General features: G+C 39.8%; 2 protein-coding genes across 3 annotated transcripts; one reads left to right on the top strand and one right to left on the bottom strand.

Moving 5' to 3' along the window:
• Positions 1-36: 36 nt before the first annotated feature.
• On the bottom strand, positions 37-5,713 carry mmp20b (matrix metallopeptidase 20b (enamelysin)). Of its 2 annotated transcripts, none has more exons than XM_088300427.1 (10): positions 5,548-5,713; positions 4,827-5,068; positions 3,661-3,809; positions 2,425-2,553; positions 2,173-2,334; positions 1,978-2,107; positions 1,776-1,909; positions 1,543-1,699; positions 628-731; positions 37-209 (listed from the first exon to the last, which is right to left on the bottom strand). In XM_088300427.1, the coding sequence occupies exons 1-10, from the start codon at positions 5,671-5,673 to the stop codon at positions 109-111; spliced, it is 1,434 nt and encodes a 477-aa protein (XP_088156553.1). In that variant the 5' UTR covers positions 5,674-5,713; the 3' UTR covers positions 37-108. The 2 variants fall into 2 exon arrangements, with proteins under 2 accessions (XP_088156553.1, XP_088156554.1); XM_088300428.1 differs by having other exon boundaries at positions 1,543-1,681.
• A 6,091-nt stretch (positions 5,714-11,804) lies between these two features.
• Positions 11,805-16,083, top strand: mmp13b (matrix metallopeptidase 13b). The gene is made up of 11 exons (XM_088300578.1): positions 11,805-12,059; positions 12,127-12,237; positions 12,978-13,105; positions 13,182-13,330; positions 13,909-14,034; positions 14,114-14,269; positions 14,358-14,478; positions 14,660-14,793; positions 14,886-15,045; positions 15,575-15,678; positions 15,767-16,083. The coding sequence occupies exons 1-11, from the start codon at positions 11,967-11,969 to the stop codon at positions 15,865-15,867; spliced, it is 1,383 nt and encodes a 460-aa protein (XP_088156704.1). The 5' UTR covers positions 11,805-11,966; the 3' UTR covers positions 15,868-16,083.
• The last annotated feature ends 6,424 nt before the right edge of the window (positions 16,084-22,507 follow it).

Raw genomic sequence — 22,507 nt, 5'->3', positions numbered from 1 at the left:
CACATTCTCAGGTTTAAATAGCAATCCTTTATTTTTACAAACTGCAACTGTAAAGTAACGCAGAGTGTTTCGAATCTGATCCGAAGAATCTAATGTCATTGCTGAGCATCAACAGCCAAGCCAGGAATTTGCCCTCTCTACTCCAGCAACGTGCTTGTTGGTGTAGTCGTACTTGTAGACTTGTGGTCCGATAAAGAAGTAGATGAATCCTAGGACGAAAAAAAAAATTACATCTTTAAGATGACAAAATTACTTATGTGAGTTTTTTAGCAGATGATCATACAGACAATGATTGCATATTTTTCTTTCTATTGAATGTTTGATATTTATTGCAGATTTCTGGGTTGTACAATATTAACAAGCATAAATTCAATTGAGGCACAGTTCCAATTCCTGCCAACTTTCTTTTAAGTCAGCTCCGAGGTAGACATTCAAACAGCCGAGCGGGGGTGTGCAGTTTACACAGTTTGCTCATTGGACTACGGGGCACAAAAGAGGGTGTACCACAAGTGACTGCCAATGAGTTACGTGAAGCGCACTTTTGCTGTTGAGGCCAACAACGGTGGAACCGGCAAAGTTAAACCGACGAGGTTAACGTTTACTGTGGGTGATAACGCTACGGCTTACCTTCTTTGTGAACAGCTGCGTTTATTGTGGAGTTGAGTCCAGGAAAGTCGTCGCTGATGTACTTTGGGTAACCGAAGTCCATGACTCTTCTGTTTTCATTGAAGCTGCATCAATAATTGAGAACGAATTATGAATTCTAAACCCGAGCTGAAACTCATAAAGTGCATTCGGAAAGCATTCACAGCGACTTTTTCCATCTTTTATGATGTTAGAGCCTTATTCCGAAATGGGTTACATTCATTTTTTTCAGATATTCTAAACCAGGCGTGGGCAAACTACGGCCCGGGGGCCAGATGCGGACCACTAAACGTTTTAATCCGCCCCGCCAAACTTGACAAAAATTAAATGAATAAACCTCTTTAATGTCTTATTTTCTAAATACTGTGGTTTTTCAAAGACGTATTTTGTTGTGGTGATTTTGTTCACTTTCATTTAAAATTAAATGGGTTTTTTTTTCTCCGATGAGGTGAGGTTACCAAAACACTCCATCCGTCTGCTCCTGGTCCGGCCCCTTGTGTCAAATTTTCAAGTCATTATCACGATTCACAAATGACGGCTAACAATGTTTATGAGTCACAGTCACACTTTACAAACCGAAACGCAATGGAACAGTGCTGCCCTCGACCAAAGTTGAACTGGTCACAAGTCCATATTTATTTTCTGAGGGACATCAAAGCTTTGGTTCTTGCTGTTTTACTTCATTTCTTCCTATTCTATTTCAGTTACACTCCATGTTGTTGTTTTTTTAATGAACCAGAAACTCTGTTAACCTTCCCTCCAAATAGATGACTGCAGAAATATCTTATTTAAATTCTACAAATAATGATGATGTCCATCTATACACAGCACACACCTTAATTAAAGTAAAAAAAACCTCAAATGAACAAAATACGCAGTCCAGTGTGTATGTCGTACCTCCAATAAATGTCATGCATGAAGAAGAGGGTGCGTCCTGTTTTGGCGATGTGCACTGCGGCATCAACATCTTGTACCCAGGGAGGAAAGCCAAAGTGGGACAAAGCTCTCGGCTTTCCTTTCACAACGGAGCCTTTCACTGCCCAGAACATTGATTCTGTCATAAAATATGAGATGCAATTTGTATAAAATGTGCAATAAAAACGTTCATTCTTGTAGTAAAAGCGAGTTACCATGAATGAGGTAAGCTGTAGATCTACGCGGCACCCAGAAAGCAGCATCAATGCTGGTTTCTATCTTCGGCATGAAATTGGTGATCGGACCTTCTTTGATATCGTCTGCCTTATTGTGTTTCATCCAAAGATATCTGGACGGGAACAATGTGCTCAATTTAAGGTTAATCGTAAAAAGTGACTTGAATAAATATCTACACACCTGTCTTTGAAAAAGATAGTAGCATCTCCGAGCATGGCAATGGCATTGAACGTCACATCAGGAGCGCATCTGTTTCGGATGATTCGAGGGAACAGTCTTGAAAGGGAGTCTGGGCGATCTTGGGATGGACCTGACACACACGAGCACATTTGAGAACCAGGATGGAAGATTAGAAATTCAATGTCATGAGTTTACCGTAAAGTGCGTTGATATTCGTGACATCCTCTCTGGATAGAAGACTGGGCTCTGAGTGATAGACCTTGTATTTGGGGTGCATTATAGATGCAGGATTCCTCGAGTGCTTTAGACCCAACACGTGGCCAACTTCATGCGCAGCCACCACTAACAGATTAAATCCTGCACAGAGAAGAACGGCATGGAATAACTACTTCTGTTCTAAGATAAAAGCAGCTATTGCCTTTTGAGGATTAAATGAGAAGAACCAACCAGATGTTCCTGTTGCCGTCCAGCGTTCGTCATCATCAAAGTGCATTTCTCCAGCGACGTCCTTTCCTGGACCAAAAGCATGAGCCAACGAGCCACTGGGTCCATCAAATGGATGCAAATCACCATGTTCTTGGTTATGCAACGCAGAACAAAGATATACAACAAGTAGGCAGTCGTCAAGAGAGTGCTCAGCGACTCGCTAACTAACACACTTTTTCCCAGCCTTCAAGCACTTTAGAAGGATTCTTCTGGGATCCTTCGCAGCTTTGTCACTTGTCATGTATTGACAACATTTCCTCTTGATGATTTCTTTGCTCTTGGGAATGAGGATAAAATCACACTTGAGCCAGGATGGGTGAATAAGGATATTGCTCAAGCACGGCAATATTCTTCGCCTCTACTGAATGAAGCAAATGTTGCAACATGTGTTTATACATGTTCTAGTTGATAGTCCGGCCACCTAAGATGAAGAAACCTCAAAGTATGTACTGCAATTTGAGTTATTAATTTTACTGATGGGAAAATGAAGCTTCAAATTTGCTTCATGAACCATTTGTTGTATCTTTTAGTCCTCTAGATGGCACTGTTGGTTAAAATAAGGGGTTTAAAAAAAATGGCAATTCATTGTGTTTTCATTCCAATGGTGAACAGAGAGTGCCATCAAGAGGAGATAAAAAAGCCCTCAGAAAAAACAAAAAGAAAAGAAAACTCCACCCATACACACAGTCGGTGGAGGAACGCGTAAGTTTAAAACCCGATGCAGGGTGACGTTCGAATTCGGCCAACTCAAGCATAAGTGAAAAATAAAGCAACACGTATTTTTGTTTGACAATCGTCTCTTTTCTAACCGTCCGACTATTTCTTGTTCATGGAGAATGACAGAAGATGTTAGAGATTAGACACAGAGGACTGCACCATTTGCATTCTGGGATAAGAGGAACATTTTCATCAAATGATGAAAAGAAAAATATTCCCTGCATTTGCCGAAAAATGTACTGGCTTCTTGCCTGGTATGTGTCAGCCCTCCAAAAAGTTTCACGGTAATCTGTTGAGTATTTCTGCCCAACAATCAAACACAATACCACTCACGCCACTTTTTCAGGCTCGGGCCTGGCAGAGGTAATAATACTCTTTTCGCTTGACGAGACAATCACTGCTTTCTGTTTGTCTCATCTAAAGTTCAGTCAGTGAACAACAAAAGTGTTATCCATGTTTGAACGCTCAAACAAAACCCACCCTGGGTGACAAACTCCACTTTGATGTCAGCATTCTGCGTGTGCGAGCGTGCAAATGTCAGACCGCTGGCTCTGGCCCAAACGCTGAGCGCGGACTTGAGCAGGGAGTCGACGGTGCTGCGAGGCATGTCTCTGGTGTACCTGCCGATGCTGAAACATGACAGAAATATTGATTGCATTGGCATCGTAACATTGTCTCGTCCCATACGAGTGAGCAACAGGTGATCTGGAGCCTATAGCAGCTGACACTGGACAAGGGGCGGGGCATAGCATTGACTGGTCGCCAGTCGCAGGTGACAAACAACACTTTCATACCGATATGGACAATTTAGAAGCAGAATTAAAATATTTGTTAACCAAGATGTTTCACAGACAAAATTTTCCATTTGAGAGTGTTAATATAGGCAGACTGTCATTTTTCCTCAAGTTGGTTGTGGTTGCCACCTTGTCACAGACAAAAGGAATAAAACTTCTGCTTTGTAATGAATCCTATTCATGCTAATGAAGAAGTTAAATTTTTGGTTAACGTGTTTTAAATCGATGATTTTTTTTATTGGTAATGAACTGGAATTGTATATGGTTCGTGTCACTGAATAGCTTTGCTTGTTCTTAATTTACATTAAAAAAAACAATTGCATTTTATATTACAGCCGCGGGTGGGACAATGGACGACTGATTAGCACGATGGCCTCGCAGTAGAGAGGTGCAGGGTGTGGATTCTTCTGTGGAATTTGCATGTTGTTCCCGTGCCTGCGTGGGTTTTCTCTGGATACTCCGGTTTCCTCACATATTCCAAAAACATGCATGGTAGGTTGATGGATCACTCTAAATCACGGGTGGGCAAACTTTTTGATTGGCGGGCCACAATGGGTCCTAAAATTTGACAGAGAGGCCGGACCAGGAGCAGATGGAGTGTTTTGGTAACCTCACCTCACCGGAGAAAAAAAAATGCATTTAACAAAAGCATTACAACAATACATAGGTCTTTGAAAAACCACAGTATTTCGAAAATAAAACATGAACAAGGTTTAGTCAATTCATTTTTTTCAAGTTCGGCGGGCCAGATTAAAACGTTTAAAGGGCCGCATGTGGCCCCTGGGCCGTAGTTTGCGCACGCCTGTAATTGTGTAAAGATTTTGAAAGTGAAATTATTGTCTGTATTCTCACCTGTACGTGATGACCTTCTTGTTCCATCGTGCCCCTTGGATATGACTGCTGTACACTTCAGAATCTGGAATGCCGCACCGAGGCCTCCTCATTTCCTGCAACGTGTGCCGTTCCAGCCTTCCTGTTGTGTTGAGCCCAAAGAACATCTGCATGTCTTTCAGTTTCGACGCAAACGAGAGGCCGCTTTGTTCCCAGCGTTCCACAGGATCCTCTCGCAGATCGTAGTAGTGCTTAAGGTATTCCTACAGTACGTGAGCATCAAAACATATTTTTACTCAAAGTGTCCATCTAATGTCGTGTACACTCACCCATGTCATTATATGAATTACATCAATATGTTTTTATTCCAACGTCGTAAGAAAGTGTTGCTGAATTTCTTTAGAGCTTCTCAAGCGCCATAAATTTCATTGTGGTATTCTCAAAAAAATACCACAGGTTATACTGGCCTGTAACTAAGCCACACAACAAAAACAAAAGCAGTTATGAGTTTTAACAATTGTTCTCTTCGGCCAGAACGGCATGAAAACAAGTAAATAGGTAAAGAATGAGCCAAAGTATGGATTTTTTTTCTTTTTTTCGAGAACTGTACGTACATACCTCTCCTGTGTCCCTTGATTTGCAACGTATTTCACAAAAACAATGGTTTTGCCATTGCCTAAAGAGACGCCATTTCACGCTAAATCTCATGCAGTCGTGTCACATGAATCTTTGCTCCACTTACTTTAGCCGTTTTCAAGTCATCATGTGCAGTAGGGGAAGGAGAGGCAGCTCCCTTCAGCATGGACGTGGGTGCCGCCAGGCCCCGGGCGACTATGAGTGAGAGTAAGAGACAGATGGAGAGCACCATAACGTTCGTTGGCGCACTCAGAGATGCCACTTGTGCTTAATGAGGCTTTTAAACTTTTCTCCGACTCGGTCAGCTGCAGATCTTACTTGCAACAAGGGAGGAGTTGGCGGGGCAAGAAGCCAATGAGAGCAAAAGCACCGCATTGAAACCATGTACTGCGTTACATCATGTCACTTTCGATTATGACATGGCTGTCAATACAAGAACATCAAATGTGAATCGTTATGGATGTCTGTGCGCCTGATGAGAAATTTTGACCTTTAATATGACACTGTATTTACTGTGTAATTGAAAAAGCAATGGAATCATGTTTACTACATATTTATTACTTTATATTTAATTTAACCATTTTCTGCAGAACATATTTTGTCAACTGGCCCCCACATGACAAAATCTAAATCTAAATCTTTCCAAATTCATTTCATTCACAACACAAATCCATAGCGGTTGTCAAAGGCAAAAGAAACAATGGTTAATATCAAGAAGAAATGAAAAGATCAAAATCAAGATAAAAAATAAAATAAAAATAGCAGTAGGAAAAAAATTAAAATAAAAAAAAAATTATAGTTTATTGAATTAAATTAGCAAAATAAAGAAACAAGAAAACAAGAAACTATATTATGGAGTTGTGAAAAAATACCAGTGTCCAGGAAAGTTTTCAGGCCAGATTCAAATAGAAAAATAGCGGATGGATATAATAAATCCATTTAAACATGGAATGGGTTTTGCATTTTAGTAGAAACAATTTTGTGTGAACGTGTACAAAAAAGGCCTTTTGTGGTATTATATGAAATGAAGAAAGTGTATTAGCTTCTGCAACATAACGGCCTGGATGACTCCCGCAGATTCAGGAGGTTCTACCAAAAAAGAAAAATCCAATTTTGAGAATATATCTATAAATATATAGTCTTAAGCTTATCTCACGAGAGAGATGACATTGTGGTGTGATTTTTTTTTTCCAGGCAGACTTGGACAGTGCCATCATAATTTGAGTCCACAATAAAGGTTGATGGGTTGTTGTGGGCCTTTATAGGACCATTAACATTCCTCTGCAGGGCAACTTGAGCCCTGCATTCTTTTAGGAGGAATTTTTGTCATTCTGGTTTCACGGTCGGGGCACAGAAGATGCAGTAAAGTCATGTTCAGCGTAAAAGTGGAATTTATTTTTACCGGCATGGCAGTCAACAAAAACAAAACCCACAGTTTCTAAAGTTAACATAACACAAGAATGCCACAGCTGTATAAAATGAGAAGAAGTTACCCACTGTAAATTTTGTCACGTACACATGCTTGGAATCGTTAATAATAGCAACAAAGACACTTATGGGAAAGTTGGATTGATAACACACATAATTTGCAGTCATTTAAAACAACCGTTTTTTCCGCCGCGGATGGATACATGAGTGCTTGCTGCAAATTTTGTATATGTATATATATATATATATATATATATATATATATATATATATATATATATATATATATATATATATTGATATATATATATATATATATATATATATATATATATATATTATTCTTCGTGTCCCTGCTTTGACTGGTAGGGATTGTTCAGTGTAATTGCATTCAAGTTATTAAATATTGTTCAATTTCAAATTTCACACTGGATTTAGTGGGAAATAATGCATGCATGTTGTAGTGGTTGATGTCTTTCACACAGTATGATGCAATTCTTTGTAAATATTTTCATTACCGAGTGTATGTGGCCTTTATATCAATAATGTAATATTAACACAGATGTTTTTTTTTTTTTTGGGCGCTAAGGTAGGGCCAGAAGATTGCAGCTTCAGCTTTGCATCACTGCTGCCCTCTTGTGGTGCGTTTTCAATTGGTTGTTGCATTTTGTTCTGTAGGTCATTTTATTCAACGTCCAGAAATGTAGAACTTGTCACCATGACGTCACACCTCCCTCCGAGTAACATTCGTGCCAATGGCACTTCTTGTAGGCAACCCTTACAAAAAGAGTATTTGAGAAAACAAAGTAAATTTCTTGAATGATGATTCAAAAGCAGTCTTTCGCAATTTTCGCTGAACAACTTTAAACAATAAAAGAGATGACTTCATAACTCCAAACACAACCACTTTTTGTAATTTATTTAATTATTTATTTATTTTCATCTGGAGACATCAGTTGTCAATTATTTCCTGCTACCCCAAATGATCAAACAGTGACTTGCAAAGCACCGTGGGTGCCTGATTGAAACGATTCGGGAATGTTGAAGCTTGACGCTCCTTCATAAATCAACGGATATATCTGGTATTGAGCTTTTTTTTGCCCTTTTTTTTTCTGTAAATTGGACAAACAGACTGTGTTTGCCTATAATCCAGAGAACTAAAGAGACAGCAGAGCATTAACAGCTGGGCGTTTTCGGGTGTTGACAACGGCGAGGGGTTAAGTGAAGGATGTACAAAATGGTAATCATGGGTTCATGTATACAGCAGCACTGTAGTCACCGTTTTAGAAAAAGCTGAGGCTAAGCGGAAATTTGAGGAGCTCGGCACATTTTGGAAACAGGCATGCAGAAAATAAAAAATTCCAAAATATGCAGACAAGAAGTGACACACTATAAAAACAGAACTCGTACTTTGCAGACCTCAGCAACCAGTAAGCTTACAAAGTTTACAAATAAATAAACATGTAACATTACTGTACTAATGTTTTACTTTTCAACCTATATTCAATTGAATACATTAAAATATGTCACGTTCAAACTGATGACGTAATTGTTTTTTTTTTTATTTGGAACATTCCACGGGTGATGGGTTTAATTGGAAGCAGGTGTGGGTATACAAGGTGCTCAAGTGTGAGTAGTTCATACGTATTTGTAAATGTCAAAATGCCAAAGATATTATTTATGGACTATTAATTTTTTTTTTGTAAATTGTAAAAAGTGCAATGATGTGGTCATCTAGACTGTTAATACTTTGAGTGAACTGAACACAAAACATTCTAATACTAGCTAAGTAGCATTAATAATTTAATAGTCACGGACCCTCCAATTTGCAATTGTTTTTTTTGTTGTTTGTTTTTTTACTGAATGTGCAAAAAAAAAAAAAACAGTGTGGGGCAGGAATGTCATCCAAGGTTGCAGAAAAAAGGTCACACACACGCGCACGCACACACAGAACATGTGTGTGTTTGTCAGGCACCATTTTAAAATACCATCCAAATTCCCCTTGACAGCCAACTTCCCCGCAATGAGTCACACAGTCCAAGCAGCGATGTTGCTCCAAAATTTGAAACCAAAGTGTGGACACAGGATGCAGATGGAATCATCTGATGTTAAATGATATTCTAAGCAATCCGGATGAGTTGACTTGTTTTCCTCACATTTTTCTCTTTTCATGGACAGAAGTCATCTCGCTCACATCTTGACAAATTCATAAGTTGGGCATCACAAGCGCCACTGCACAGTATATACACCTGTCACACGAATTACCCAAGGCTGTTTTTATCTGATTATGCATTATGGAACCTTCAAACAGACACATTCAAGTGTTCGTTTCTCGGAATGTACTATTATTACATTTTATACAGCTCTCCAGGTCCATTAACTCATTCACGACCAGCCCAGTAAAAAAATGGATCTTTGACGTATTAAGCCGTCAATGGTATTGAATGAGTTAATAGTGTGGCAACTTAAGCGTCACAGCATATTGAAGGATTCTATTACGATAACTGGCATTATTTTAAACACATACGGGACAGAATGTCGATTATTAAAGTTAGCAGGTTCATATTTACTGAATATTTTAAATATTGATGAAACAAGAAGCATTTATCAAATGAAACTAGAAGCACGGGTCACAAGAATGACTGGGATTGTAGGCCTGATGTTTACTGATTTATTAGATTATTCTCATATGCTAAATGTATATTACTTAGTTTAAATGTGTGAACTTTATTGAAATGTTCAGTAGTAAGAGAAACTTGCACATGTAGCATTTCCATGACCTGCACTCACCTTCACAGAACTTCATGGACAAATACGACGAAGCACATTCTCCACATTGGCTTTAGAGATGCAAACATACCAAATTGGGCACTGGAGGACTCACACAGACGCTATCGCAAAAAACACATTCTGAAAGACATAACAATTGGAGATCGGAGCACATGCACATACACGCTTGCACATACACAGGCACATATAAATACACCTGCACATACACGTGCACATACTCACACACATACACATGCACACACACGCACACACACATGCACCTTTAAAGGTTGATTTACTAACTACTTCTCATTTCCACGGTGACTCGACTCCAACAATATGAATACTGTATGATGTAACCACAAAGTGGTGTGCATGAGTGTAAGGTTTACTTTACAAAGTGCCAAATCGGCAACTGTTCCTTTTCGTTTACGATTTATCCTCATTGGGGTCACGACTGAACTGCAGCCTATCCCGGCTGGCTTTGGCTTTGAGGCACTGGACAACCTGGACAGGTCACCAGCCAATCACTGGGCACATTTGTACTTACATTGTGGACAACTCAGAGTCTTCATTTAACTTAAGAGGAAGATTCTCATTTTTACTTTAGATTTTCATACATCACCTCGAAGGTGGTCTTTGTTCATTTGTGAACCTGATGCACACAAAGGGGTGCAGGTTCACTTGGCCATGTATTGTGACTGAAGGGATTCAGGCCCGATCAGGCCTAAAGTGCACAAGTAAAGACGGAGTACTGTGTGGAGTGTGTTTAATTCAAGTGCCTATTTACTGAAGAGGCCAAGTGTCTGCCCTGTGCTAGACTGTATGAGGTGTACCACATTTGGAGCCCACATTCAACTGGCCTAGGCTCCAAACCCACTGTGATGCGGAACTGTACTGGTCAGGCGTGAGTGTGTGTGTGTGTATATATATATATGCCTATATATATTAGTGTATATTTTAATATAAAATAATGCACCAATTCTGGGGAAATAATACAACTATGGTACATTTGAGGGACAGTGTGTACAATTTAGCGCCATCTAGCGGTGAATTAATAGGATGCAACAACCTAAAAGTTCGATGTGCTTTTATTTTGAAGCACGCATACAACGATGCCTCACTTTGCAAGGCTGCCTCAAAAATTTTCACCGAATGTGCAACCAAAACGTCATCACAAATGACTTCTCATACTGAAGTGATGAAGTATTTGAAATTGTATTCGGTTCACACGCTATAGTATTAATTGAGCCAAGGTGTAATCCGAATGGTGCGCTGAAAACCACACCGACGAAGACTACCACTTTTATGGAAAACCTAGTTTAAATTACAGCAAATCAAAAACACAAAATCATACATTCTTCGTGCCTTTCAATGAAAACAAACGTCGTAACATCGCGCCGCCTTCAGCCAATGCGTGCGCGCTCCCGCGACAGGGGATACAGATTTTTTCGGGGGTAAAAGTACTTTGGCACGACACTGGTCATTGTCTCCTTTGGGTCTCTGTAGCAGAAAGATGGAGGCGAGACATGTCAGTGTCCTGTTTGGTGAGGCGCCACCCATTTAATATATTTAGCGATTACTAGACCTATGATTAGATATTTAATAGTGCTGTCAAGCTATTGCATTTTTTTAACTACTTAATCGCCTAAAATACCGTAATTAATTGCGATTAATCACATTTTTTCTACTGCTGTTTTTTTGTGAAGTTTGTCACAGATATTTACTTGAATAATATTTTGTAATTGATTTAAAATCAACAAATATGAAGTGAATTTTAAATCAAAGAACATTCTGATAGTTTTCTTTGATCCTTGAAAAGGATCTAAATGGAGTCATCTTGACAGGAATTTTTCTTAGAAAGAATTCTCAAAACTAATACAGTATATTTAGTTGTCAGCACCACACTCCAGCAGTGTTGGTTTGCAAGGTCCATTTTTGGGATGTCACTTTTGGCTCAACTGCAGCTGTCTCATTGCTGAATAAACAAATTACCTTATCAATCCCATCAGTGCATTTTTTATTGTGACCTAAGCAAGACAGATGTTTTTCATTTTGATCGCCTGTGTCCCACCATTAAATGCAACCTAAGCATCTTTTTGCCACACTGACATTTGCAAAGTGTGTTTGGGTCATTGAGTCAGACTGGCGCAGTTCAGAAGCAGGCGGGCAGACAAACACGAGCGTGCCCTCGTCACTTAGGAGGAAGTGGCTAGGTGCTTTTACGTGATTCACTTGGATCATTTAAGGGAAAAAAAAAGGGGGGAGGTCAAGCATTATAAATACCCCTTAGAGACGCACAGGATCAATGACTGCTTGACAGCCACCATGTTATTTTGGCTGCTGCTGCCACTGGCCACTCACTCCTCGCTGGCCGGGCCTTTGCTCGCCACGGAAAAAGATAACCGGCTGATAGCTGAGGTAAGACCTGTATGAGGCTGTATGAGCTCCAGACTGTCAACATTCATGACCTCTTTGTTTTACGCAGATGTACCTTCGGCGCTTTTATGACCTTCCGCTTGGTCTGCAAAGTCAGAAGAGGTCAGCGGGAGACTTTAAGTCCAAACTTAAGCAAATGCAGAGGTTCTTCAAACTTGAGGTGAGATTAAAAAAAAAAAAATTCCACAGAATTTTGTAGTTGTTGTGTTAGGTAGGTACATGCAAACAAAATATGCGAGCACGCTGACAGGGGTGGATAGCAATTTTAGGGACAAAAATTAAAAAATGTTATGAAAATAGAATATACATCAAAATGAGTCCTTTAATCAACTTTATCTCAACTAGTGGACAGAAAGCATGCAATATTTTCTTTTGTATCATTTACCCACTTATTGCACAGGTTTTATTTCGCAGATCACATACTGGACATAAAATAAAAAAAATAAAACAATCCAATCTTACTTAAGTTATATTCACCCATTTAGTGGAAGTACTTGTCATGTAGAAACAGAATTCATTCAGCGGATACATTTGTTCCATAGTCAAACTGTCAGCATCAAATAAACTTTTGTTAAAGCAACCTGCAATGTTAATATTTTTAGTTGCCATTGCCATTTACAACTACCTAATAAAACAAGAAGAAAGCAAAACTACTCACACCTTGAAGATTCCTGACAGACACCTAATGGAGAAGGAACAGGAAGGAAGGTTCACTTGCCTGACTTTGGAGCAATTATCTGAGGTTCTGTTCCCTCTCAGTGACGATGTGAGTGCGAATGTTTGTCGCTCTCGAAATGTGCCGTGGGACTGACTGACAACCTGTTGAGGGTGCAGTTTAGAAAATGGACAGGTGCATCCATTGAAGACGTGCTTTGTGTCTTTTTTTTGCCTTCCGTGCAGGTGACAGGAAATCTAGATGACAACACCTTCGACGTTATGACTCAGGCAAGATGCGGCGTCCCGGACGTTGGCGAATACAACCACTTTCCGCGGCACCTCAAATGGAAAAATAACATTGTGACTTTCAGGTATACTTCCGGAAATGTAAATGTGTGTCCTAATTGTTTTTAGGATCTTTCCTAAAAAATTTTGTATTGGTTTTAGGATTCTAAATTACACTCCGGATTTGAGGAAGTCCGATGTGGACCGAGCCATCCGCTCAGCGCTCAATGTGTGGGCTGATGTGACGCCGTTGACCTTCAAGAAGCTGTACTATGGCACTGCTGACATTATGATCAGCTTTGGGAGGAAAGGTACTCACCCAAAAATGTTACATTCATCCTAATTTACTCGTAAAAACCAGATTGCGGTTGAATTACCCTCTCAATGGCATCATCAAAATACAGAATGCGGTGCCAAAAATCTTCCCTTGCTTTACACTTGCGCGTTAATTCTTACCACAATCCCACAATTTACTTACTTGCATTGAGAAGAAGAAAGAAGAAGAATGAGATGAAGAAGAAGGAGACGAATTAGACCATAATAAGACAATAATAATGTTAGCCAGCTAATGATGTTTAAATAAACCTCTGCCGTTAGCACCTCTCCTGAAACAATTTTTATGAAGGCCGGAAGGGTTGAGGCTGGAACCGTACCGAGACCGAGTGGCCAATGGGCGGGGGACTGACCAGTAAAAAGGGTCAAGTGCCCAGCTCTGCTAATTGCTAAGCTAACCAAAAACTGACACATAACCGATAAGACTGTAATGAAGTGCTCGGGTGATCGAGGGTATTTTTCACAAAAGTCTAACTGGAACCGTGTTAAAAAGGAGCGTCTCAAAGCACATCAGCACCGAAACCACTCTAACTGAAAATGAACTTGATCCATACAGAACATGGCGACCACAATCCTTTTGACGGTCCCAACGGGCTGCTCGCTCACGCTTACCCGCCGGGCCAAGGCATCGGAGGAGACACTCACTTCGACGAGGACGAGCACTGGAGCAAAGATTCATCAGGTCATTATCTGACTTTGAAGTGGAGGTGACATTTTATGAAATAAAAACCATGACTAATGTCTGGATGTTCTTCTCGCAGCTTACAACCTGTTCATCGTGGCAGCACATGAGTTGGGCCATGCCCTCGGTATGTCACACTCCACAGACTCGGGTGCCCTCATGTACCCCATTTATTCGTACGCGACGGGGTACCCGCTTGCTCAGGATGACGTTAAAGGCATCCAAGCACTATATGGTAACCACTCCATACCGGTAATCAATCAAACCCAAGGTTGGTTGCTTCGTCTTTTTTCAAGCATTCGATTTTTTTGGGTAAAACGCAGGACCCAATCCAGATCACAAGAAAGTCAAGCCAAAGCCAGACGCCCCCCAAAAATGTGACCCCACTTTGAGCTTTGATGCGGCAACGGAACTCAGAGGAGAAACCGTCATCTTCAAAGACAAGTGAGCCCACTGGCATTTTTTTACTAGATTTATTTCGGCATATACAGTAATAAATTCAACTTTTATCTCAAAGAACCACTGCATGTAGTATATGGAGTGCTAAATTCAAAATGATGTGGCATTTGTGGGATTTGGGTCAAGCGGGTCAAACAAATATATTCATGATAGTTTCATTTTGCAGATTCTACTGGCGTCTCCACCCTCAGATGCTCGAACCCGAGCAAACACTCATCAAGTCCACATGGCCGTCCATCCCCAACAAGGTGGACGCAGCCTATGAGAACCCCGAGAAGGACCGGGTCATCATTTTTAGCGGTACGTTAAGATTTTTTTTTTAAACGTATCGCGATTTAAAAAATAATAATACAGTGCATTTGAAGCAAAATCTTGCCCGTTGTGTTCGGCAGGTATCCGCATGTGGGCTTTGAATGGATACAACCTTGTGGATGGTTATCCAAAGTACATACACAAACTGGGACTTCCCAAGAGTGTGAGGAAACTGGATGCGGCCGTTTACATCAAAGACACGAGGAAAACGCTCCTCTTCCATGAGGAGGAATATTGGAGGTAATGCATAGTAGTGTTATAAAAAAAAAAAAAAATCATTACAATGAAAATGTTTACCGAAGTGCCTTGAATCAACATTCTGTATTAAATATAAATATTCAAAAGGACACATTTGGGAAAACCCTCTATACTGAATTGCTACCCTGTATTAAATATAAATATCAAAACGGAAAAGGTTGAGGAAATGGCGCTCAATCAGTGTTGTCAAGCAATTACAGAAATGTTTTCAGAATTGATCGCAATTTCTCTCATTCTCAACTACAATTTTCTACAAAGTTTGTAATAGATATTTACTTGAGTAAAATGTTGAAATTAATGTGAATTATTTTTAAGTATATTTCGATTCAGACTGTTCGGCCGTGAAAAGTACTCCAATTATTTGGATTTTTCCAATAAGAAATCACGCAACTTATTAAAACTATTTAAACATCTGACTCGCCAGTGACTCTTGTCAAACTTAGGTCAGCTGCCCCAGTCAGTAAATAAAAGTGAGTTAATTGAGTTCTTTTTTTTTTTTTTAAACTCCCAGTTATGATGAAGCAAGAGGCACCATGGATAGTGGCTATCCGCGATCCATCGAGAAAGATTTTCCCGGAATGGACGACGAGGTTGATGCCGCAGTTTACCACTATGGTACCAGCTCACTTTTCTCTGTCACTCAAATTCAATCTCAAGTGAACTTTCTAAGTAGTATTAATTCATTTCTATTTTCTTTTTTCAGGATTCTTGTATTTCTTCCACGATCACACGATGTATGAGTACAGTTACAGGGCAAGAAAGGTCATACGTATCCTGAGAACCAACTTTATTCTCGGCTGCTGAGGTTGCAGTCGTTGTTTGAAATCCGCATATAATGAAGTGGAAATTCATAGGAATGACGTTGTAGCAAAATGAAAATGTAAATTTGTAACAGTGCTGGACACAGACACCTAGAGAATTCCCCATCATTGGGACTGGTGATAGTATTTATATTTATTCTTTTGTTTCATTGTTCAAGTTTGCCTGTCTAGCTCAGTATTTGTCCATACTGGAGATGATAATGTGAGAGTTCAAAAAGGTCTTCACACTCTTGTGTATGAAACATTTGCATGTTTTTGAAATGTATTACAAAAACAAAGGATTGATAACTTTAAAGAAGGCCCACATATCGTACTGTTCATGTTATGATTTTAGTGCTATTTATTGTCAGTGATAAATAAAACTTTTCAGTGAATTTGCTTTCAATGCTCCTTTTCTGTTGTTGGGCCTTTTGATATTTTTGACACGATATGTTCAAATCCAGTCAAGTTACATGAGTGATTAGTATTTCAATATAATGGTGTACATAGCATCTTGTCTTGTTAAATATTTATGCAAATTATTCTATAAAGGTTTCTGCAAGTTGCAACCAACTGGGGTATTACTCCCCCTCCAAAAAAAATTAATTGTTCTTATGTTAGTGATTTAAACAAAGCAAATCCACAATGAAATTAGCTGTTATTTTTTAATTTATTGTATATTAATTCAATTCTGTGAATTGTGTAGCTCCAACTTTTCACACTAGAGGGGGCTCATATTCACATTTTGACAGCATGAAGCTGCCATATATTGCTGACTCAGCAGCACAAGTTGGATCGTTTTACTATACATGGTCATTCTGTATGTATGACAAATGTACATATATTTTTTCCACATTAAATGATCGTTCCCTCTATTTTACCAACTGGGAGAAACCGGGTATTTACTTTTAAAGAAAAAAAAGCAATAAAAAGTGATTGAGCAAGTATCCTTGGAGGAAAACCGTCACACTGTCCCGCCTAGCGACGGCTGATGAAAACCAGATGGCGGACAGAAAACGACAAATGAATCATAACAATGACTTCACATAACTCCTGGAAACTCCCCCCTGAGGTCAGCAGGATGAGAGGCGATGATGCACAATGCAAATTTCTTTTGGAGCAACTAGGGGACAAGAATGATACGAAAGCACATTTCAGTGCATACACTTTTTTTTTTTCTTAATGCATTGGCGCGGTCTCGGCAGATACTTCAAACCAAAGACTTCCCTCGTAATTTGGTGTCAATACATTAACGACTACACTGGAAACTCTTTTCCGTCCTCTCCTTGTGATTCATGCAAATACATCTGTGAGTAATAAAATAAATCAGAATTGATAATGTGGCCTAAATGACTGAACCAATCACATTATTTCAAGAGAACAGATAAGATGATGAATAGTTCTAACGAAAGCCAAACGTCAGTACAGTGACCCGAGCCGTGAATAAGTTGGCAATAAAGTAGCAGTGTTATCGGCAGTGACCTGGTTACACTTCTACAGAATCAGCCTGAATATTCGATAAGCCAAAACACGTTCTCAAAGAGATGGTCTGAAAACAAGAAATCATAGAAGAAAGAAGATAAGAAAATAAGATCGTGAGCATGCATACTTGTTGTTATTGTTCTGCCCTCAACATGCAAAGTCATGTCCGTTCCCCTCTGGTGATGAAGCATTGTGATTGCATCGCAAACCCGAGAGAATATGCAGGAAACTATTCCAAGTTGTCTTTGACGTTTTCTTTTTGGAAAAAGACACACCTCACAACTATTATTACTTCTCCACTTGACTGAACATGAAGTCAGCCTACCGAAATGTCACATTTGAATACAAGAGTACAAACTAAGTGGATTCCGTCAACCCTGGGCCCAGCTCTGCTATTTTGCTATGTCCGAAAGAATTGTGAATGTCAGATGGGCCAATCTAACTATCCTCAGTCAAGCAGTCCTATGACCTGACAGTCTCTGCGGCCGAAAAATGACTCATTTACATGAAAGGTGGCGCAAATCTAAATTTACCTGACTGATAGACACCAGCTCACCCGTGACCCAAGTCAGAATGAGAAGTAACAAAAATGGATGGACAGACGATGGAAAAACAACGGCTCTGTCATACACTGTCATCCGCGTCCGAAATATCGGCATTTCAGCCGACAAAGATTTCCACTTGAAACTTGGCAAACGTACCAGAGGCTCTCGGCTTGCCTTTGCAAAATGTGGACTAAAATACACATGTCAACCTGTGAATGGAAATTGCAAGGTGCATGTTCAAAAAGAGTAGGGAGGTCAAGCAATTAATCTGCAATGAAGATAAAGGGCATAGCTTTTCAACCTATTTCTGCTGGATGCATCATTTATTTTTTTTAACATCAGCATTTACTTTTATTTTTTTACACCTTCATGCAAATTTGGAATGTTAAAAAAAAAAAGCAGGACGCTTGAAGTCAACAATACCACACTTTTTTTTTGTATAATTTGAACATTTTAATGTAGCCCAGTAAAGAGTTCTGTGCTTTCAGGAAGAAAACAATGCTATAATCTTTTGTCATTGTGCTCAAAGGCATCCACCCAACAAGCATATCTTTGTGCTGTGCGAGATGATCCGAGCTTTTGTTTATGTGGCAAACAACAAACAAAAAAAAAAAAAAAGTCAGAGCCGAGCTGCATCGCGCTGACACGGCTCATCCGCGTCCTTCATCACTGCTGCACGAATGAGCCAGCAGGGCGCTCGGATCAATACCACCAAGGGAAACATATTGTAGCTACCAAAGTCCATATAAAATGGGAAGGACTGGTCTTGTATTGAGACTTCATTCAGTTAATGTTTACAAGTTCAACTGCAGAGTGAAGATCGGTAAATCTAAAAAAAAAACATTTCCACTGTGGTATGAGTAAAAACATTCAGAAAATTAATTGATGGATGGAATTCTTCAGTGACCAAAACAAAAATTTAACACTTCTGTTTATCTTAACATAATCAAGAAATCATGATCATATTCCTCACATTGATGTCATATTATATCCTAGTGTTGTATTTTCTTTTAAGTTTTTATCCAATCAGAATTCAGCAAGCTTGTGTTGCCAGGCAGGTTTCATAATGCCAGTAGCACGCACTTTTCGTCCGAGGCCTTCAGATACAATTGTGCGGGCCTCTGTTCTATCAAAGTCAATGAGCTTTCAGTGTTGATTGACAGTTCCGATAGCCAATCAGATCACGAGTTGATCACAGTCCGGCCTTCTCGCAGACCTTACTTACGAAGGTGATGAACAGGTTTTGTGATTGGTCACTCACCCGTGAGGGGGTGGCGCTATGCAGAGTCAACATGTTTGCAAAACACCAATGGGGGCCCTTTAAGATTCAAAGGGTTCCGGTTAGAACCCTTAGTTATATTGGACTACATGAGTCCTCCAGTATTGCCATGAGTTATGTGTTATTACTGGAGCTTCGTAGGGGACCTTCTCTTGTCTCTTTTTCTTGCTCTTATTTCACTTCCAAAATAGCTGTGCTGTCTAAGATATGACACACCTGAAGTCTAAATTCAGACTTTACTGGATAACATACTGTAAAAATTTGTTTTAAAAAAATCACTTAAAAATCTACAATCAACCAGGGCTGCAAATATAAACTGAAATATAGTAGGCGAACACTTCAGGTAAGTTCTTGAAAAGCAATCGTCGAAATAGTCCAGGGTTCACTGCATCTTTTGATATTTCTGGCTTTAAGGAAAAAGTGAAAACAACATATTTCAAAAACAAACCTTCCCAAAAAGTAAAACAGCCTGCTTGCTCTTGATCTCCTTAGTGAGGTCCAATTACATTCATCTGTAACTCACAACTGAGCAGTGCTTGATCAAGAAAGGCCCGAACGACTCGCACCGACGTTGATGACCATTTCATTCACCTTTCTCCGCATCGTGGTGGAAAACAGCAGGGTCAACGTGTTTATTGCCAAAAGAAAGCTTCATTATCACAGTCCTCACGCAAAGTGGGAAGATTACATTTTTAATTGGGAAAAAGTTGTGGTAAGGAACGAGAGTCTTGTCCTGTCTTGTTCGGAGAACTGTCGTTGTTCTGGCTGTGATTACACAACAAGACGATGTTGTGTCAGGGCGTCGATCTGGTAGAAAAAAATCACTGCAATTTTGCCGTGACCCAATTTCAACCTTGTCCTCTGGGAGGGAGCCGAAACGGTGCTGTTCTTCTCAACAGGCTGGTCAGGCAAGCTGTGAAAGGCCTTTGACTGCAAAACATTCTCAATTTGACGGGTAACGACCGCAAAAACGAAATATGGGGAAGTTCGTACAAACTGATGAGTGTGTTGTGACGTTTAGAATTTTAACAGGCACTCAAAGAGCCCTCGGTGGTTAGGCTCCTCCGTACTTGGTGGTCATTTCATTGTTTGGTAAAGCCACTGTGGTCTGCTGACTGCTTTTTACGTACTGTCCCTCACACACAAGATTAAAATGCTGATAGAGGCTTGCGGTCTGTCGCTCCCACATTGTGGAATGTGCTGCCTTTTGTGTGGACATTTTTTTTAAAAACGATGTTGACAACACATTTGTGATCCTGTCCGACTTTATGCTGTTTGTCCGTCACTCAGTTGTCCTCGACTGAGGAAACCGCACCGTTCTCCTTGCGATGCATCACATTAAGGTTATGCTACGCTAATCCACATATTCTGAAATCAAATCAAGTCCGATTTTGTATTTTAATCTGATTTGCAGTGTTGGTGGATTCCACAAATGACTGCGTTTTCATGTTTTGTTTTTTTGTTAGTTTTTTTTTTAAGTCGGGTTGCATTTAATGGGAGAGAGTGGGGGGCACGTTGTGATGGATGGTCTTCTTCACTCCTTACATGTAAGTGCTCGAGGGGAAAACGTGCACATCTGGAAGTGCTTTGTGCAATGGGCTCATCCACGGAGGGCTTTCTTACGCTCCTCCCCCATGCAACAGAGTAGTCACTTTCACAAATAGACACACTCCAGTGGGAGACAAGTGCTGGGGGGTCTGCTTAAAGACCTACCCGAGCATTTAAATAAATTAGCCCCTCCAAAAAAAACTAAAAAAAAAGCCTACTTGCCAAAAGCTCCAAAATCTTATTTCTGTAAAGCACATTTTTTTAATGACAAAATGTTGAATTTTTGGATCCTGTTGTCAAGAGAAAGCGGGCATCATGTCAATGTTTGCTTTGTGTCGAAGGACTTTTGTATTTATTCAAGCCTCTTTCTCTACTTGTCAGCTTGGCAGAATACCAGCCTAAACTGGCTGGGTTACATGCCAAAGTCTAGCACGCTTGCCGCGTACCCACATGACCTTTTCTAAGGCCCCTTACACAGGACTGGTCAATGTGTCTCGCTCTCAACTTTCCAGAAGGCAAAATGCTCACATAAGTATCTTGAAATGCATGATATCATGATGACTGCATCTCATGAAGCTTCAACTCAGAGATCATTAAAGGAATGATTCAATGTGTAAAAAATAAAAAAAAACTGTGCCGGCTTTTAAGCAACTTTTTCAATTACGCCTGTAAGTCATTTTTGTTTGATTTGAATACCTTTATATTAACAGCAGTCAGTATGCTGCTTAAGTGGTTAGCATGTCGGCTTAATAGCTAAAGGCTCAGGGTTCAAATATCAGCTGTCTTTCCTGAGTGAAGCTCTCATGTTCTTCTGGAGTCATGTTTCGCTGCCCATGCTGGGTGAGGATCAAGAGCCACTTTCAAGTGACTACACAGTCTGAAACACTATCATCCAGAGTCTTTGTCATGTACAAACAGCAACATTCTCCACGGGTGTGACATCCTCGTTATGATGTCTAAGCCGAAAGGTAAGCAGAGCTGCGTTGAGTTTTGCTGCATCCAAAGGGTAGCATGAGTTAATAGCCATAACGGTGACGGTGTTTTTTGGGTTTGGTGATGTAGCCATGTGCCACATACACACAGTGTGCTTCCATATGTAATAGGACTATCAAGAATGATAACTTGTTCGATTTGAGCCAATGTGTATTGTAACGTTTGTGTTCTAATTCTTTATCATTGGGATATTTTGACCAAATCATCTAACAGACTGGGTTGTCCTGATCGGGGAAGATGGCGTGATTTTTAGCTGGTCAGTATCAGCTTAAAAAGATTTTCACAATTTCTTAATTTCTAAAAATCAAAAACAACATATTTTAGTTTCTTGATTTGAACGGCGGCTGATTTACAGCCATATTAAAAGGTATCCTCGTCAAATGTTTATTCAAACAAAGAAAAAAAGAAAATTAAGATAGAGACAATTGAATGTGTTTTTTTTTCTCCCTTGCATTGCATCATATTGGTTTTAAATCAGGTAGTCAGTATCATAATCAGTAATCAGTAGATACTCAAATCAAGTGACTTGGGCTCAGGTGCAAAAAAAATGTGCCTTTTAGTTTGAAGAGTCAACACACCCTGTCTGTTGTGAAGGAGTCATTGCCATCAAAAAAGACAAATACAGAGTGGACGGTGACAAAGTCTTTACTCATGGGTGCTTTTTGTTACCACTGTTTATCGAGTAGACTGACACACCTACCACCACAAAGTCAGACAGAACACGAGTACGCGACAAAGGAGAAAAATCTCAATTTATTACACATTTGCAAAAATACAGACAGCATTGTGATGTACAT

The sequence above is a fragment of the Idiotropiscis lumnitzeri genome, chromosome 7, assembly GCF_059441095.1.
Source record: "Idiotropiscis lumnitzeri isolate Australia: NSW breed Sydney's pygmy pipehorse chromosome 7, RoL_Ilum_1.0, whole genome shotgun sequence".
Taxonomy (NCBI): domain Eukaryota; kingdom Metazoa; phylum Chordata; class Actinopteri; order Syngnathiformes; family Syngnathidae; genus Idiotropiscis; species Idiotropiscis lumnitzeri.
Note: the sequence above shows the minus strand (reverse complement) of the source record. Positions and strands in the feature narration are given on the sequence as shown.

Bases quoted from the DNA above. Each gene is read 5' to 3' on its own strand.
- mmp13b (XM_088300578.1), top strand. From the start codon at position 11,967: ATGTTATTTTGGCTGCTGCTGCCACTGGCCACTCACTCCTCGCTGGCC. The intron at 13,106-13,181 runs GTATACTTCCGG...TATTGGTTTTAG, and splicing joins AATAACATTGTGACTTTCAG to GATTCTAAATTACACTCCGG. The intron at 14,035-14,113 runs GTCATTATCTGA...TTCTTCTCGCAG, and splicing joins CTGGAGCAAAGATTCATCAG to CTTACAACCTGTTCATCGTG.
- mmp20b (XM_088300427.1), bottom strand. From the start codon at position 5,673: ATGGTGCTCTCCATCTGTCTCTTACTCTCACTCATAGTCGCCCGGGGC. The intron at 5,069-5,547 runs GTAAGTGGAGCA...CACGTACTGTAG, and splicing joins ATGACTTGAAAACGGCTAAA to GAATACCTTAAGCACTACTA. The intron at 1,910-1,977 runs GTGTGTAGATAT...GTTCCCGTCCAG, and splicing joins ACTATCTTTTTCAAAGACAG to ATATCTTTGGATGAAACACA.